Source organism: Agelaius phoeniceus, chromosome 24, assembly GCF_051311805.1.
Source record: "Agelaius phoeniceus isolate bAgePho1 chromosome 24, bAgePho1.hap1, whole genome shotgun sequence".
In the NCBI taxonomy this organism is placed as follows: Eukaryota; Metazoa; Chordata; class Aves; order Passeriformes; family Icteridae; genus Agelaius; species Agelaius phoeniceus.
This window is the reverse complement of record NC_135288.1, coordinates 8,102,022-8,118,540: the sequence shown is the minus strand read 5'-3', so window position 1 is coordinate 8,118,540 and position 16,519 is coordinate 8,102,022. Positions and strand designations below refer to the sequence as shown.

Sequence of the window (16,519 nt, the reverse complement as noted above, 5' to 3'; positions counted from 1 at the left end):
CAGAGAGCTCTGTGTGTCACCCCCCTTGAGAGATCCCAAACTCCTGACCCCAAAGGGATTCCAACCCTTCCTCCAAGTCCCAAATCCAGCTGGGCAGTTCTGTGTCCTCCCACCCTGAGGGATCCCCAACTCCTGACCCCAAGGGACCCCAAGGGACCCCAGTCCCCCATTCCAGTCTCACCAGGGCAGTTGGTGCCCTCGCTGTCAGCGGCTGCGGTTTTGCCGTCGGAGCAGCAGCCCAGGGCGCTGTTGTAGCACGTGGCCCTCTCGATGGCAGGCGTGGGTGGCACCTGGCCCTCGTCAGGCTCCTCCTCGCCTGGGGGACAGACAGGGGACACTGAGCAGTGACACCTCTGCATGGCACCCGCCCTGCTCGTGGTGACACCCAGGGCGGGGCTGAGGACACCAGGGGACAGCCCCCAGTGGCCTGGGGACACTCGGTGTGGCATTGCCCAGGGGACACTGAGCATGGCACTGCCCAGGGGACACTCAGCGTGGCATTGCCCAGGGGACACTCAGCGTGGCATTGCCCAGGGGACACTGAGCATGGCACTGCCCTGGGGACACTCAGGGGCACTGCCCAAGGGACACTGAGCATGGCACTGCCCTGGGGACACTCAGTGGCACTGCCCAGGGGACACTCAGCGTGGCATTGCCCAAGGGACACTGAGCATGGCACTGCCCTGGGGACACTGAGCATGGCACTGCCCAGGGGACACTCAGTGTGGCATTGCCCAAGGGACACTGAGCATGGCACTGCCCTGGGGACACTGAGCATGGCACTGCCCTGGGGACACTCAGTGTGGCACTGCCCAGGGGACACTCAGAGCCCCCCCAGAGCCCCGGGGGTGGCACTCACCAGCAGATCCTGCCCCGCTGGCCTCCTGGTCCCCGCTGGCGCCCATGTCCTGGTCCCCGCTGCCCTCGGCGCTGCCGGACTCGCTGTAGCCGGGCTGGCTGGTGGCCGCCACCACGGGGACAGTGGCCAGCGGGCGGATGGTGGCCTTGTGCACGCCGTGGGTGACCCAGGCCGTGGTGGTGGCCGGCCTGGCCGTTGTCACACGCCTGGTGGTGGGGTGGCCCCGCTCCGTGGGCCTGGCCGGTGGCAGGGACGGGCTGGTGGCCGCCCCGGTGGGCAGGGGGGACCATGGGGTGGCCCCAGGGGGCGCGGGCAGCTCCAGGGGCACCGTGGGCAGCAGCGTGGGGGGCACCGGGGGGCTCGTGTGGGTGATGGACTCTGCAGGGACACAGACACGGAGGTGAGGGGGTGGCACTGGGAGGGGGGGACAAAGCTTGGGAAGGGCAGATGCTGTGCCAGGGGATGTCCTGTGGGGTGGCAGGGCCAGCCTGAGGACATGGGGCTGACACTGCCCTGGGGACACTGAGTGTGGCACTGTGCAGGGGACATTGAGTGTGGCACTGTGCAGGGGACATTGAGTGTGGCACTGCCCCGGGGACACTCACCATGCACTGCCCAGGGGACACTCACCATGGCACTGCCCTGGGGACACTCACCATGGCACTGCCCAGGGGACACTCACCATGGCACTGCCCCAGGGGACACTCACCATGGCACTGCCCTGGGGACACTCAGTGGCACTGCCCCAGGGGACACTCACCATGGCACTGCCCTGGGGACACTCAGTGGCACTGCCCCAGGGGACACTCACCATGGCACTGCTCCGGGGACACTCAGTGGCACTGCCCCAGGGGACACTCACCATGGCACTGCCCAGGGGACACTCAGTGGCACTGCCCAGGGGACACTCACCATGGCACTGCTCTGGGGACACTCACCATGGCACTGCCCAGGGGACACTCACCATGGCACTGCCCCACATGCTTGACCGTGATGTGCTGGCCCTGCCTGCAGGCGATGGTCCGCAGCTGGCACTGGTCCCCGTAGGTGACACCATCAGAGCCACACACCTGGGGACACAGGGGACACCGGAGCTGCACCTCTGGGTGCACTGCATCTCCCAGTGACACTAATGGGTCACTGGGAATGATGGCAGCGTTTTTGGGGGGCTCCTTTGGGGCACAGAGTGACCCAGGGCGGCTCAGGAGTGCCAGGGGACATCTGTGACCCGTGTGTCCCCCTTGCCCAGCAGGGAACAGCTCCTGCAGGATTTTGTGCCCCACCCCAAAGCCCCCCAGAGGGGTGTCCCCAAACCTTGGTGGTGTTGGCCTCGGGGCACAGCGGGGACGGGCACTCGCAGTGGGCGAAGCCGTTCAGCTCCACGCACGAGGCCCCGAAGTCACAGCTCAGCTCCTTGCACGACCTGGGGGCTGAGGGGTCTGGGCAGGGAGAGAGGGATCCGGGAAAACATCCCAGTTAGGCAGGAGCCAAAACCCCAAACAGACAGGAGCCAAAATCCCAAACTGACAGGTGCCAAAACCCCAAACAGACAGGTGCCAAACCCCCAAATTCACACGACCCAAAACCCCAAATAGACAGGAGCCAAAACCCCAAACAGACAGGAGCCAAAACCCCAAACAGACAGGAGCCAAAACCCCAAACAGACAGGACCCAAACCCCAAATAGACAGGTGCCAAAATCTCAAATAGATAGGAGCCAAACCCCAAATAGACAGGACCCAAACCCCACATAAACAGAACCCCAAACAACCAAGACCCCAAATGCCAAATACAGAGGACCCAAACCCCCAAATAAACAGGACCCCAAATAAACAAGACTCCAAACCCCAAATAAGCAGGACCCAAAACCCCCAGTACTGCAGGACCCAAACCCCAAATAACCAGGACCCAAACCCCAAACCATCAGGAGCCAGGGCCCCTCACCCTTGTGGCAGCCCGTGGTGCCCAGGCTGCTGCCGTCGGGGCACTGGGTGCACTTCATGCCCGTGATGCCCGTCCTGCAGGAGCACAGCCCCGACATCTGCTCGCAGTCATCCCGCACCGAGCCCACGGGGTCACAGTGGCACGCTGCAACGGGGACAGGGCACGGCGTGGGGACGGGGGACAGCAGTTATGGGGTGGGGAATGGGGGAAAGAACACAGTTATGGGGTGGGAAAGGGGAATGAACACAGTTATGGGGTGGGGAAGGGGAAAATGCAGTTATAGGGTGGGAAAGGGGGAAGGGGGGCCTGACAGCCATGTGGGAAGGGGGGTGGTGATGTGCCATCCCTGTCCCTCAGGGAAGTGTCCCACCCCTGTCCCACCCTTGGGCAGTGTCCCCTCACTGTCCCTGTCCCCGTCACTCACGGGCGACACCCCTGTCCCTCAGCAGCGTCCCTGTCCCCATCACTCACAGGTGACACCCCTGTCCCTCAGCAGTGTCCCCTCACTGTCCCTGTCCCTGTCCCCGTCACTCACGGGTGACACCCCTGTCCCTCAGCAGTGTCCCTGTCCCCGTCACTCACGGGTGACACCCCTGTCCCTCAGCAGTGTCCCTCACTGTCCCTGTCCCCATCACTCGCAGGTGACACCCCTGTCCCTCAGCAGTGTCCCTCACTGTCCCTGTCCCCGTCACTCACGGGTGCAGCCGCTGCGGCCGTCGGTGACGATGCCGCGGAAGTTCCAGAAGCCGGGCTCGCAGCGGTCGCACTTGAGGCCGCCCACGCCGGGCTTGCAGGAGCACTGCCCCGTGCCCGGGTCACAGGAGCCACCGTAGGAGCCGTAGGGGTTGCACTGGCACGTGCCTGAGGGCAGGGACACAGGGGACACCCGTGTCACCACCCTGTGCCACCCCTGCTCTCCTCCATCGGCCCCCGGGCTGTCACCAGGAGCTCGATGCCATCAAGAGCTCATCTCTCATTAACATCAAAGGGGAAGGAAGCTATTAGAGGGTGATTATTAATTCATTAACGAGCAGCTTGATGGAGGGGAGGCAGCCAAGGATAGACAGGCAGGCTCTGTCCTTGTCCCAGCGGGGAGGTGACAGAAAGGGACAGAGAGGGGCACAAAGGGACACCTGGGGAGGGGGCGAGGACACCCCAGGAACAGGGAAAGGGAAAGTCCATGGATAAACCCGGCCCAGGGGGCTCAAACTGCTCCTTGAGTGGTGAGGGACACGGGTGGGACACGGGTGGGACACGGGGGGACACGGGTGGGACACAGACTGGTGACATTGGATTTCCATTGGAATCATCAGTCCGGGGGAGCTGTGTCCATGGATTTCATGGATGGGGGAACAGGATTTCCACCAGAAAACCCAAAGATCATCACTGCCAGAGCAATGGAAATGCTCCTGTCCCCTGGAGCATCCCCCTGGACAACACCCCCACAGCTCCTGCAGCCGCTCCCATTATCCAGCTGCTTTCCCCCCATTATCCAGGTGTTTTTCCCCCCATTATCCAGCTGCTTTTTCCCCATTTTTCAGCTGCTTTTCCCCCCATTATCCAGCTGTTTTTCCCCCATTATCCAGCTGTTTTTCCCTCCATTATCCAGCTGATTTTTTCCCATTATCCAGCTGTTTTTCCCCCATTATCCAGCTCTCCCTGCTCAGCATTACCCCACCCTGGAGTTGTGTCTCCACGGCTGATGTTTCCCCCATCAGGCAGCCACAGCCTCAGCTGTTGAGAGCCTTTCAAAACGCTCCTGCTGGCTTGGATAATTAGTGAATAAATATTAATGAGCCCCTGGCCAGCTCAGCTTCCTGCACAGGGGGTCACCCAGCTGTCACTGGGCCTCTGCAAGGTCTCAGGTGACACCTTTCCCTCCGTGGAATATTCCTGTCACTCTGGCAGGTGGAAATGCCTGAGCCCAGTAATGGGTTGAGGGCACCGAGGCCCTGGAGGCACCTCTGGGGACACCCAAAGTGTCCCCTCCAGCATTCCCAAGGGATTGAGGCCTGGGAGGTGGCTCAGGGATTCTGGAGGATCATCAGTGGAAGGCTGTGGGGCAGGAGGGGTCAAGTCCCTTCTCCCAGGGACAAGGGACAGGACCAGAGGAAAAGGGGAGGTTCAGGGTGGATATTTGGGAAGATTTGTTCACTGGAAGAGTGGTCAGGGTTTGGAATGGGCTGCCCAGGGAAGCAATGGAATCACCAACCCTGGAAATGCTCAAAACCCTGAGCATGAGGCTCAGGGGTGGCGTGTGACACTTGGGGACGGGATTTTGTGACCACGGTGGTGCTGCAGCTCAGGAGAGCTTTTCCACCTTGAATATCCCATGATCCTACATCTGGGGGGTGTCCAGCTTCATCTCCCGGGGCCAGCACCCCAGATCCTGCCCAGCCCCTGTGAGGGTCCCCGGGGGTGGCACTCACTGGGACATCCAGCAGCTCCCACGCCCAGCGCCAGGGTGACGTTGTCGGGGCAGCAGCCGTAGACGCTCTGGCTGCAGTGCACGACCAGCAGGGGTGGCGGGGTGGTGGCCAGGGCTGCGGGGGGGACACAGGGACACAGGGGTCACCTCGGCACCCAGGATCCCGCAGCATTCCCATAAATCCTCCTGGAGATGCTGGGAAGTGGAGGGGAGGCCCAGGGGACAGCAGAGCACGGGGACAGGGGGTGGAATTCCTGCTTATGGGCAGGGAAAGGACAGCAGGGACACAGCTGGGGACAAAGCCAGCAGGGAGGGGTGGCTGCCCGCAGGGGACATGCCCGGGGACACACCTGGGGACACACCCAGGGACACACCCAGCAGGGAGGGCATGGCTTCATTTAGGGGACACACCCAGTGACACAATGAGGGACACACCCAGAAGGAAGGGCGTGGCTTCCTTTAGGGGACATAGCTGGGGACACACCCAGTGACACAATGACGACACACCCAGCAGCGAGGGCGTGGCTTCCTTCAGGGGACACACCCAGGGACACACCCAGAGCGGGGATGGCCTCCCCAGGGCACTCACCCCGGCAGGCTCCCTGGCTGGTGACCAAGAGCTCCTGGCGCTTCTCACACCGCGTCTTCTTCAGCTCGCACTCGTTGCCGTAGGTGACGCCGTCAGAGCCGCACACCTGCCAGCAGCAGGGCCAGGGCACGGCTCAGGGCAGCCCCTGGCAGGGCTGTGCCAGCCAGGAGAGGACAGAAGGAGGGCAGGGCTCACCGGGCTGCGGGGCACGGCCACGCAGGTGAAGTCACAGACGCAGGGCTCGTCCTCGGCGTCCTCGTCCCACCAGCCCCCGAAGTGGCGGCAGCGCTCCTGCTCACACTCACTGCCATCCCCCGAGCCTGAGCCTCCTGAGCCACACTCTGGGCACACAGAGAGAGGGAAGGAAAGGGTTCAACCCCTGAGCTTGGCTCCTGCTCACACTCACTGCCATCCCCCGAGCCTGAGCCTCCTGAGCCACACTCTGGGCACACAGAGAGAGGAAAGGAAAGGGTTCAATCCCTGAGCTTGGCTCCTGCTCACACTCACTGCCATCCCCCGAGCCTGAGCCTCCTGAGCCACACTCTGGGCACACAGAGAGAGATGCAATGGGTTCAATCCCTGAGCTTGGCTCCTGCTCACACTCACTGCCATCCCCCGAGGCCCCTGAGCCGCACTCTGGGCACACAGAGAGAGGGAAGGGGGTTAGGGTGACGTGGAGCTGGGGAAGGGCTGGGATTTGGGGCTGGGATTTGGGGCTGGGAGAGGACTGAAGCCCCTGGGGCTCTGCAGGATGAGCTGCAGCAGCAGCAGCAGAGCTGTGGCTGATTTCAAAGGCTGCTGGAAGGGGAGAAGGGATGGGGGAAGGGGAACCTGGCCCTTTCTCTGGTGTGATCAAAGGCTGGGCTTTGGCATTACACACAGAATTATTCAGGCTCTGCCTGAGGAGGGACAGCAACCTGAAATCCCCCGAGCAGGGCTGTGATCAAACACCCTGCTCTGCCTTCTGCCTCAGCTCTGCCCTGCTCTGACGTCCTCCCCCACGTGTGCCAGGCAACCTCAGCTCCCTCCCTGTGCCAGCAGGAGCCCACAGCTTCCCCTGAGTGGGAAAACTCTGCAGGTTCTTTATTTTTAGGCTCACCAAGCCGACCCCAAAACCTTCCCTGGAGCTCTGCTGAGGCAACAGAGCCATGGGATGGGAGGGGTTGGAAGGGAGCTTAAAAATCATCCAGGACCAAAGCCCTGCCAGGGGCCAGGGATGGCACTGGAGAGGGAAAATTTACATTGGATGCAGAGACAGGACAAGGGGGAATAGGTTCCAACGGAAAACCAGGAAATTTAGGTGGGATATGGGGAAAAAAATCCTCCCTGTACTTTGGCTAGAATTTGGCTAGAATAAAAAACTGGGATAGCAGAATGGGGGCTGGAACTGGAAGGGGGCTGGCGCAGGACTGGGGGTGCTGGGGGTCCTTTGGGCAGTGAGGGAAACATGGCTGGCACAGGATCTGCTATTTTGGGGGGGTTTTGGGGTCTCACAGGGCACAGAGGAAGCACAGCTGGCACAGGATCTGCTGTTTGGGTGGTTTTTGGGGTCTCACAGGGCACAGAGGGACAGTGAGAGAAGCATGGCTGGCACAGGATCTGCTGATTTGGGTGCCTGGGGTCTCCCAGAGCACAGTGGGGTCCTGTGGGGCACAGAGGGAAGCATGGCTGGCACAGGACCTGCCGTTTTGGGGTGTCTGGGGTCTCACAGGGCACAAAGGAAGCACGGCTGGCACAGGACCTGCTGCTCCGAGGGGGTTTAGGGTCTCACAGTGCACAGCAAATGAAGCTCCCTCCCTCCTCCTTCCCTTTCCCCCAGCCCCTGCAGAACCAGGGCCAGCCTACCGTCCTCACAAGGTCCCATCCTGGCCACCTCGATGCTCTTCTGCAGCTGGCACGAGGCCTCCTGCAGCTGGCAGGGGCTGCCGTAGGTGACGCCGTCGGTGCCGCAGACGGGGGCCGGGGGCTGGCGCTGGCAGCGCGGGCACAGGCACTGCCCGGCCACGCAGCGGCTGCCAAAGGAGCACACGGAGCTGCCACACGACTCTGGGACACAGGGAGGGACACGCTCAGCCCCCCGAGCGGCGCCCGCGGCCGCCAGGGTGTTGTCACTGAGCTGGGACCCTTACCGCTATTAATTCGTTATTCATTTAATTTGTTACTCCTTATTTAATCCGTGCAAACTGGATGCCCACCCTGAGTATTCTGGATACCCGGCAGCTCTTTCTGGAGGGAAATAAATCCCATTTCATCATCTATTCTGGGAGGCAGCTGCCACCCTCAGCCATCCTCCCCCAAACTGTTGGGGAATCTCAGCCCAGCTGGACAGGTTTGTATGAGGCTGAAATCATCACCACAGCTTTTGTAATAATGAAGGAGCTGAGCAGGGCTTTTAATTCATTAAGAAATTAGCCCAGACAGCTCCACGGGCTGGGGAGTGGGGAGGAAAGGAGGAACAAAGAGGAATTGACCCCAGGGGATGGAGGGGAGGGAGGGGATCAGACACAGCCCTGCTCTCACTTCTGCTGCTGGCTGTTAACACATTTTTATCCTAATTCCTACCCTGGCCCCATGGACATTAATCCAATTTCTCTGCTTGGCTCAGACAAATAACACAGGGGGCACTTCCAGCGAGGAGGGGGGAAACCAAACCAAAGCTGCTGGGGAGCCTGGAAATATCAAATTATCCCCCAGGTAAAAGGGAAAATCACCCAGGCAGGGCGTGAGAGCGACCAAATCCGCGCAATGGAGCAGCGGGGCTGAGTGCTGGCGACACAGGGGACAAAGAGGGGGACAAAGAGGGGGACAAAGAGGGGAACACGGTGACACTCACTGCAGTGGCCCTGGGCAGCCACCAGGATGTCCTTCTGCTGGGTGCAGGCCCTGACGTGCAGCTCGCACTCGCTGCCGTAGGTGTTGCCGTCGGTGCCGCAGACGGGCTGCGCCGAGGGCACGCACTCGGTGGGGCACACGCAGCGCCCCGTCTCTGCCTCACAGATGGCACCAAACTGGCACTTCCCGCAGGGCTCTGGGCACGGCAGGGCAAAAATCAGAGTTAGAGCAGCTCTGGAGGCTGGGCTGCACTGCTGAGGGGTGCTCTGGGCTGCAGGTAAAGCTCATTTTGAGCGTGATGCAACTTGGATGCTCCCAGGGATGAGGCAGGCACGGATTCTCTGGCAACCTTCCCAAAATCTTTTACTAAATACCTATTATTAGGTAGTATTAGGAAATACTTATATTTTTATATATTTGTGCATAAATTGTCTGGGTTGGAGTTAAAGCCCATTTTTGAGGGATGGCTTCTGCTCTTCAACCCGGATGCTCCCAGGGATGAGGCAGGCACGGATTCTCTGGCAACCTCCCCACTATCTGTTATTAAATACCTATAATTAGGTAGTATTATATATATTTGTATAATATTAATTAGGCAATACTAGTATATTTTTATATATCTATATATAAATTGTCTGGGTTGGAGTTAAGGCTCATTTTTGAGGGATGGCTTCTGCTCTTCAACCCGGATGCTCCCAGGGATGACGCAGGCACAGATTCTCTGGCAACCTCCCCAAAATCTTTTACTAAATGCCTATTATTAGGTACTATTAGGAAATATGATATTTTATATATTTATATTTTATATTAATATTTATATAATGTAACTATTTTTTTCCTATTATTAGGAAATTTTTAGAATAGAGACTTGACAAGGTAAAGGCCTTGTCGAGCTTCTAAAGCAGGGAAATGAAAGCCTCAGCTTTTGGCTTTTCTATTTTTCAGGTTCTGCACTGATGCCTCAGGTTTCAGCTTTTCTAATTTTCAGATTCCGTGCTGCTTTCATGTGTGTATTTCTGAGCTTCATATTAAGGTTCACATTAGATTTTTTCTGGGGGCATAGAAAAACCTTGATTTTGTATATTAAAAAAAAAAAAAAGCCTCTCCAAGCAGCTCTCCCTGCTTGCAGAAGACAGCAGCAAGCACATCCCCTGACTCCTGGGTATTCACTGATTCATCCTCCCCTCCCAACACCTCCCTCCCTCCCTGCCAGTCATTTCACCAGGAATTTGGCTCCAAGGTGCTTTTCCTGCTTTTCTCCTGCACACAGCAGCTGCTGCCTTGGCATGGGGGAGGAGGAGGCACCAACCCCCTGCTCAGTTCCTGCTGTTGGCCTGGAGGCTTTTATTCTGCTCTGGAGGTTTTTATTCTGGTTTTTTTCCTGGCTTGGTGGGTTTTATTCTGGCCTGGTGGCTTTTATTCTGGTTTTTATCCTGGACTGGTGTTTTTTATCCTGGCCTGGAGGTTTTTATCCCGACCAGGAGGTTTTCATCCCGGCCTGGAGGTTTTTATTCTGGCCTGGAGGTTTTTATCCCCACCAGAAGGTTTTCGTCTCAGCCTGGACGTTTTCATCCCGGCCTGGAGGTTTTCATCCCAGCCTGGAGGGTTTTATCCCGGTCTGGAGATTTTTCTTTTAACAACCACAAAATAATCCCCCTGCCCAAGTCTCATCACATCCTTTGTCCTTCACCCTGGTGTTCCTTTTGACGACACAGGCCAACAACAACAACAACAACAACAACAACAACAACAACAAAACAACAATCCCAGCCCAAATCTCACATCACGGCCCCTTGTCCTTCACTTCAATGTCCCTTCAGAGGACACAGCCACCACCACCACCACCACCGTCACCACAATCCCAGCCCAAATCTCACCACAGGGTCCCCTGTGACGGATGCTGATGTTCCTTTTGGGGACACAGCCACCCCCAAGCCCAGCCCCAGCCGTGTCTCACCGCAGGCCCCGTGTCCCTGGTGTCCCTTTGGTGACACACCCAGCCCTGGTGCCCAGCCCCAGCCGTGTCTCACCGCAGGCCCCATGTCCCTGGTGTCCCTTTGGTGACACACCCAGCCCTGGTGCCCAGCCCCAGCCGTGTCTCACCACAGGCCCCGTGTCCCTGGTGTCCCTTTGGTGACACACCCAGCCCAGCCCAGCCCCAGCCGTGTCTCACCGCAGGCCCCATGTCCCTGGTGTCCCTTTGGTGACACACCCACCCTGAGCCCAGCCCCAGCCGTGTCTCACCACAGGCCCAATGTCCCTGGTGTCCCTTTGGTGACACACCCAGCCCTGGTGCCCAGCCCCAGCCATGTCTCACCGCAGGGCCCCTTGTGCTTGACGCCGATGTCCCTCTGCAGCAGGCAGGCCATGGCCTGCAGCTCGCAGGGGCTGCCGTAGCTGCGCTGGTCGGTGCCGCACACGGGGTCGTAGCGGCCCTGGCACTGCTGCTGGCACTCGCACACGGCCTCCTGGTTCTTCACCACGCACGTGGCCCCGAAGGAGCACTCCACGCTCAGGCAGGGGCTGGGAGCACCCAGGTCTGCAGGGGACAGGGATGGCACGGCTGGCACGGGGCAGGATGTGACAGTGTCCCATGGGGGGCACCCGCCCGCCCCGAGCCATGGTGGGTTCAGAGCTGCTGGGCCCTGTGCCCTCCTGCCACCCTGCCATGCCCGGCTCAGCACAGTGCCCGGGCCTGGCAGAGGTGAGGGATGGGCACGGGGACAGGGACAGGGTGGCCACCTTGTCCCCTGGCCAGAAAGCACTGGCAGAACCTTCCAGAGAGCTCCCACGGGGAGGGCTCACTGCTGGGATCCACTGCTGCCTGAAAATCAGCTCCCTTCCCTGGGATCCACTGCTCCCTTCCCTGGGATCCACTGCTCCCTTCCCTGGGATCCACACTTCTCCCTTCCCTGGGATCCACTGCTCCCTGCAAAGCTCCCGGGGCTCCCCAGGAGGAGCTGCCTGGGGAGGACACACCTGGTTCCTGCTCATTGCCCACCCCATCCTCTTCCCTCCTCTTCCCAGGGAGCTGCTGTGGGGCAGGATGGGCACATCCCGTGTCCCTCCCTCAGCCCAGATTCCCCCTGGATGCACAGCCCCAGCCCAGCAGTGCCACCTCCCCTGAGGATGCCCAGGGGTGACAAAGTGACAGCAGAGGCCGTGTCCCACTCCCTGCTGGCAGGGACATGCCAGGGGTTCACCCCCAGCACCCAGGAGCCGAGGAAGGAGGGGCTGTGCTGCTGGGGACAGAGCCAGCACTGCCCAGTGACCCTCTGGGACAAGGAAAGGACACCACGGGTTTCACCTGGGCTGGACAGTGACAAGGACACAGGACAAGGACACAGGTGGGGACAGACAATGCAGCCTGGAGGAGATGGAGCGACAGCAGACACAGCACAGCCCTGGCAGCGAGGCAGAGCTGGGCAAGGTCCCTCTGCAGGGGCCCTGGTCATCTCCCCTGCCAGCAGCACCGTGGTGGCACCTCTGTGGCACCTGTGCCAGGCAGCCAGGAAGGGCCTGGAGCAGGATCTGCCTACCTAGGGCCAGGGTCTGCAAAGGAACAGGGACAGGGGACAGCTCAGGCACAAGGACACAGCTCTGTCCCCAAATTCAGGCACAAGGACACGACTCCACCTCCGTCCCCAACTTCCCTGCAGCTCTGAGCTCTCCCCAGGCACCAGGAATTGCTCCCTGGGCTGCTGTCCCCACGTTTGTTTCTTTTTTGCCCCCATACCATGTCCCCTGCACACAGAGACACCAATTCCACAGGGGAACATTCCCAGGAGAAGCCAACTGTGAGCAGAACCAGCTCCTGTGAGCCTGGCAGAGGGAGCTGGGAGCCCTGGGACAGGGGACAAGCAGGACACAGAGCACAGCTGGGGCAGCACGGGGCAGGCAGAACTCCAGGCAGGAGGATCTGGGGAAGCCATGGGGGCCATTTGGGAGCAGAAGGAGAGGGAAAATCAACCAGGAGCAGTCCAGGGTGATGCAGCAGCCCTGGGGAGGGGCTGGCTGAGGAGTGGGGGGCTCCCAGCACCCACCTCTGCTCCCTCTCTCCTTTGCCTGGAGGGCACAGCGGGCACCGGGCAAGAGCAATTTCCACTCCAGCAGGGTTTGGGGCCAGGGATGGGACAAAGGCCAGGGCAAGCTCTCCATCCTGGGGCTCTCAGGGCAAGCTCTCCATCCTGGGGGCTCTCAGGCCCAGCTAGAGCCAGGTGGGAGCAGTGAGAGGGGGCCACGGAGCAGGGGCGAGCTCCCAGCAGAGGTGTCCGGGCAGGGAGCAGGAGGGTGGTGCCAGGACAGAATTCCTTCCTCCACACAGGCAACACTGTAAAACACAAGACACAGACAAAAGAGGAAAGAGAGAGAGAGAGAAAGAGAGGACAGCAGAGAGAGGAAAAGACAGATGCAACTACAGACACCTTCCTTCCTTCTTTCCTGCACTCCTGGCCATGTCAGCCTCATCCCATCCCTTCTTTCTGAGCTGCAGCACCCAGAATGACTCAAACCAAGAAATTTGACGATGAATGCTTATCAAGAATTATTATTTTACCAATTAAAATTGCAAAACTTGTTTTTGAATGAAGACCTGAGCTGAAAACAAGCAAACAAGCAAGCTTGTAACAGCTACTACAAAATAGAAATTCCTGTGTGATGTATTTTCCAATTGTTCTTCCAATCACTTTCTCCCTTTTAATGGCTTGGATGGTTTTGTTTGGCTTTGCCTCCCTGGCCTGGCTGCTGGAAAAGGCGGCAGAGCTCAGGGTTTGTCAGGCAGGTGCTTGTGAGGGGTTAAAAAGCTGCCAAGCCTTGCCCAGCTCTGCATTCCCACAGCTCCCAGGCACGGATGAGCTCCCCAGCTCTGAGCTCAGAGCTTTTCCTTTTCCTTTCCAGAGCTGACAGGACTAAAAAAAATCTGCTCACACCTCCTGGGGATGGGCTCCAGGGCTGCCTGGAGCTGTCACAGGCACTCTGCAACCCCACTTTTGGCAGACACAGCCCTGGTTTTGATTCATTCCCCCAGTTTTTGCTCGTGTCCCACCAGGATGCAGCTCCTGGAAGCAGATGTGCGCTGGGCAGGAGGGAGGGGAGCTGAAATCAAGGAGAGGGAGGTGGAGGGAGGGATGGCAGGTGCACCAGGACCTCACCCTGCTGCTCCTGGCCTTTTTCCACAGAACACGGTGGAAATGATGCGTGGCTGATGCTCAGAGCAGCGTGAATTCCCTGCTCATCCCAGAAATTTGGGAATTTTCAGCCTCTCAAGGAGGCACAGGGGAGGGTTTGAGGAGAGCCAGGGCTGCAAAAAATCCCCCCTGATGGGATCACAGCCCTTCCCACAGGGAAAACCTGGGGGATTGACTCCCAGCCATTCATTCCCCCACCAGGAACACAGGGAAATGGAGGCTTAAAAATAACAGCTGTGATTATTCTGAGTGGGATTTTGGGAACCTGACAAATTCTTTTCCAGCAGCTGGGTCTGGCAGCCTCGAAATCCTCCAGCAGGAGCACAAAGCCAACAAAACACATCCCCAGCGTGGGATCCTGATTGCCAGGCACTTCAGGAGGCTCAACCCAGCTGATACCTGATCAAACATCAGCTTAAAAGAACAGGACGCAGTTCCAGAGGTGGGAAAAACCCAAAGTGAGCCGAAATGAGCAACTTGTAACTCATCCAAATGAGTGCAGGGGCTGCTTTAACCTCCTGCACTTCCCAGGGGAGAACCTCACACCTGGACACTCCTAAGGATCCAAAGCCCCATCCCATCCCATCCTCCTGAGAAAGGTCCATGGGGGAGCTTCTCCTAGAGACGAGACAAAGACACGGTGAGAGCGGCAGAGAGGGCACAGAGGGAAGAGTTCCCGGTGGAGAGAAGCAGGCAGGCATGGAAGGGAGAGCATGGATGGATTTGGAGACTGGCACTACCCTGGGAGGAGCAATGGATGGCATGGGTCGAGGGGGACGTGGTGGGGAGGGACAGAAACCAGCAGGAGGTCACAGACAGTGGCTCAAACACAGATGGGTGTCCCCTGTGCCACACAGCAGACAGAGACAGGAGACGTGCACACAGCGGGGCTGCTGCAAGGACAGAAACACGGGACAGGGACGTGCCAGGCTGGGCCCAGGGCTTGCTCAGGGGGCACCCACGCAGCCTCAGCCATCCTGCCTGGAGAGGGCCCGGGGAGGTGGGGGATCAGCATTCCCACAGGACAGGGGAGCAGCATCCCCGTGGGACAGCATCGCTGCAGGACAATCTGGGGACCAACATCCCTATGAGACAGGAGGGAACAGCATCCCCATGGGACAATTTGGGGACCAGAATTCCTGTGGGACAGGGCGGGACCAGCATCCCTGTGGGATGGCAGGGACCAGCATCTCCATAGGACAGCATCCCCATCCAGGACAATTTGGTGACCACCATCCCTTCCCTGTGGGACAACTTGGGGACCACCATCCTTACAGGACAACTTGGGGACCACCACCCCTACAGGACACCAACCCTACAGGACAAGTTGGGTACCACCATCCCTACAGGACAACTCGGGGCCCACCACCCCCACATGACACCATCCCTGTGGGACAGCTTGGGGACCACCAACTTCACAGGACAGCATCCCCATGGGAAAACTTGGGGCCCACCATCCCTACATGACACAACCCCTACTGGACAATTTAGGGCCCACCATCGCTACAGGACACCACCCCCATGGGACAGCTTGGGGCCCACCATCCCTACAGGCCAACCTGGGGCCCACCATCCCTACAGGCCAACCTGGGGCCCACCACCCCTACAGGACAATTTAGGGCCCACCACCCCTACAGGCCAATTTAGGGCCCACCATCCCTAGAGGACACCACCCCCGTGGGACAGCCTGGGGCCCACCATCCCCGTTGGGCACCTTGGGGCCCACCATCCCTACAGACCAGCCTGGGCCCCCCAGCCTCCCGTGGCCCCGTGGTGCAGGCCTGGTCGCAGGCCCCGCGGCGGCGCTCACCGCAGGGCCCGCTGTGGCGGGTGGGGATGTGCTGCTGCTGCAGGCACTCGGCGCGCCGGCGCTGGCAGTCGCTGCCGTAGGTGCGGCCGTCGCGGGCGCACAGGGGCCGGAAGGCGCCGTCGCAGGCGATGCGCTCGCAGGAGCAGCGCGCGGCCCCGCGCCGGTTCAGGCACACGGCGCCCAGCCGGCACGGCTCCGGGCACTGGTCTGTGGGACACGCCAGGCAGGGTTAGTGCGGGTTTCTTAATATTCTCCAGGTTCTCTACTGATTTTTTTTAGATATATTTTTCAGGTTGTCTACTGATGCTTTAGTATTTTTCTTAATATTTTTCAGGTTCTGTATTGATGCTTTAGCATTCTTTTTTATTATTTTTCAGGTTCTATACTTTTTAAAAAAATTTTTTTTCAGGTTCTGTACTGATGCTTTAGTATTTTTTTTTAGTATTTTTTTTAGTATTTTTTCAAATATTTTTCAGGTTCTGTACTGATGCCTCAGGCTTTAAGTTTTATGTTTTTCAGGTACTGGACTGATGCCTCAAGTTTTATGTTAATATATAGAGTATTATAATAAATTATACTTATTATATATTATTATATAATGTATTGTATATGTATTTATTATGTGAACCTATATAATGTGCTACATAATATGATTAATATATTATATTGTATTTAATATATATTTTTATATTTCTATATTTTATATATTATAATATAGTTATTTTATATAATTACTTTATCTATTTCTATATTTATATATAGTATTATTACTTTATATATTTGATTTATATTATGTACTATATATTATATAAAATATATTACATATTATATAAAATATATTGTAAAAGTAATACATTAAATAAATATATTAA

General features: G+C 58.1%; 1 protein-coding gene across 8 annotated transcripts in view; it reads right to left on the bottom strand.

Annotated features, from left to right (window-relative positions):
• AGRN (agrin) overlaps positions 1 to 16,519 on the bottom strand; it is a 73,406-nt gene that overhangs the window by 19,579 nt on the left and 37,308 nt on the right. For all 8 annotated transcript variants that reach the window (XM_077190424.1, XM_077190425.1, XM_077190426.1 and 5 more), the window contains 13 exons: positions 15,648 to 15,854; positions 10,969 to 11,190; positions 8,653 to 8,847; positions 7,665 to 7,865; positions 6,015 to 6,160; positions 5,820 to 5,925; positions 5,232 to 5,345; positions 3,499 to 3,663; positions 2,803 to 2,946; positions 2,174 to 2,298; positions 1,824 to 1,929; positions 860 to 1,237; positions 182 to 316 (listed from right to left, as the gene is read on the bottom strand). In XM_077190424.1, the coding sequence (XP_077046539.1) occupies positions 182 to 316; positions 860 to 1,237; positions 1,824 to 1,929; positions 2,174 to 2,298; positions 2,803 to 2,946; positions 3,499 to 3,663; positions 5,232 to 5,345; positions 5,820 to 5,925; positions 6,015 to 6,160; positions 7,665 to 7,865; positions 8,653 to 8,847; positions 10,969 to 11,190; positions 15,648 to 15,854 (2,244 nt within the window). The remainder of the gene's footprint in view (positions 1 to 181; positions 317 to 859; positions 1,238 to 1,823; positions 1,930 to 2,173; positions 2,299 to 2,802; positions 2,947 to 3,498; positions 3,664 to 5,231; positions 5,346 to 5,819; positions 5,926 to 6,014; positions 6,161 to 7,664; positions 7,866 to 8,652; positions 8,848 to 10,968; positions 11,191 to 15,647; positions 15,855 to 16,519) is intronic.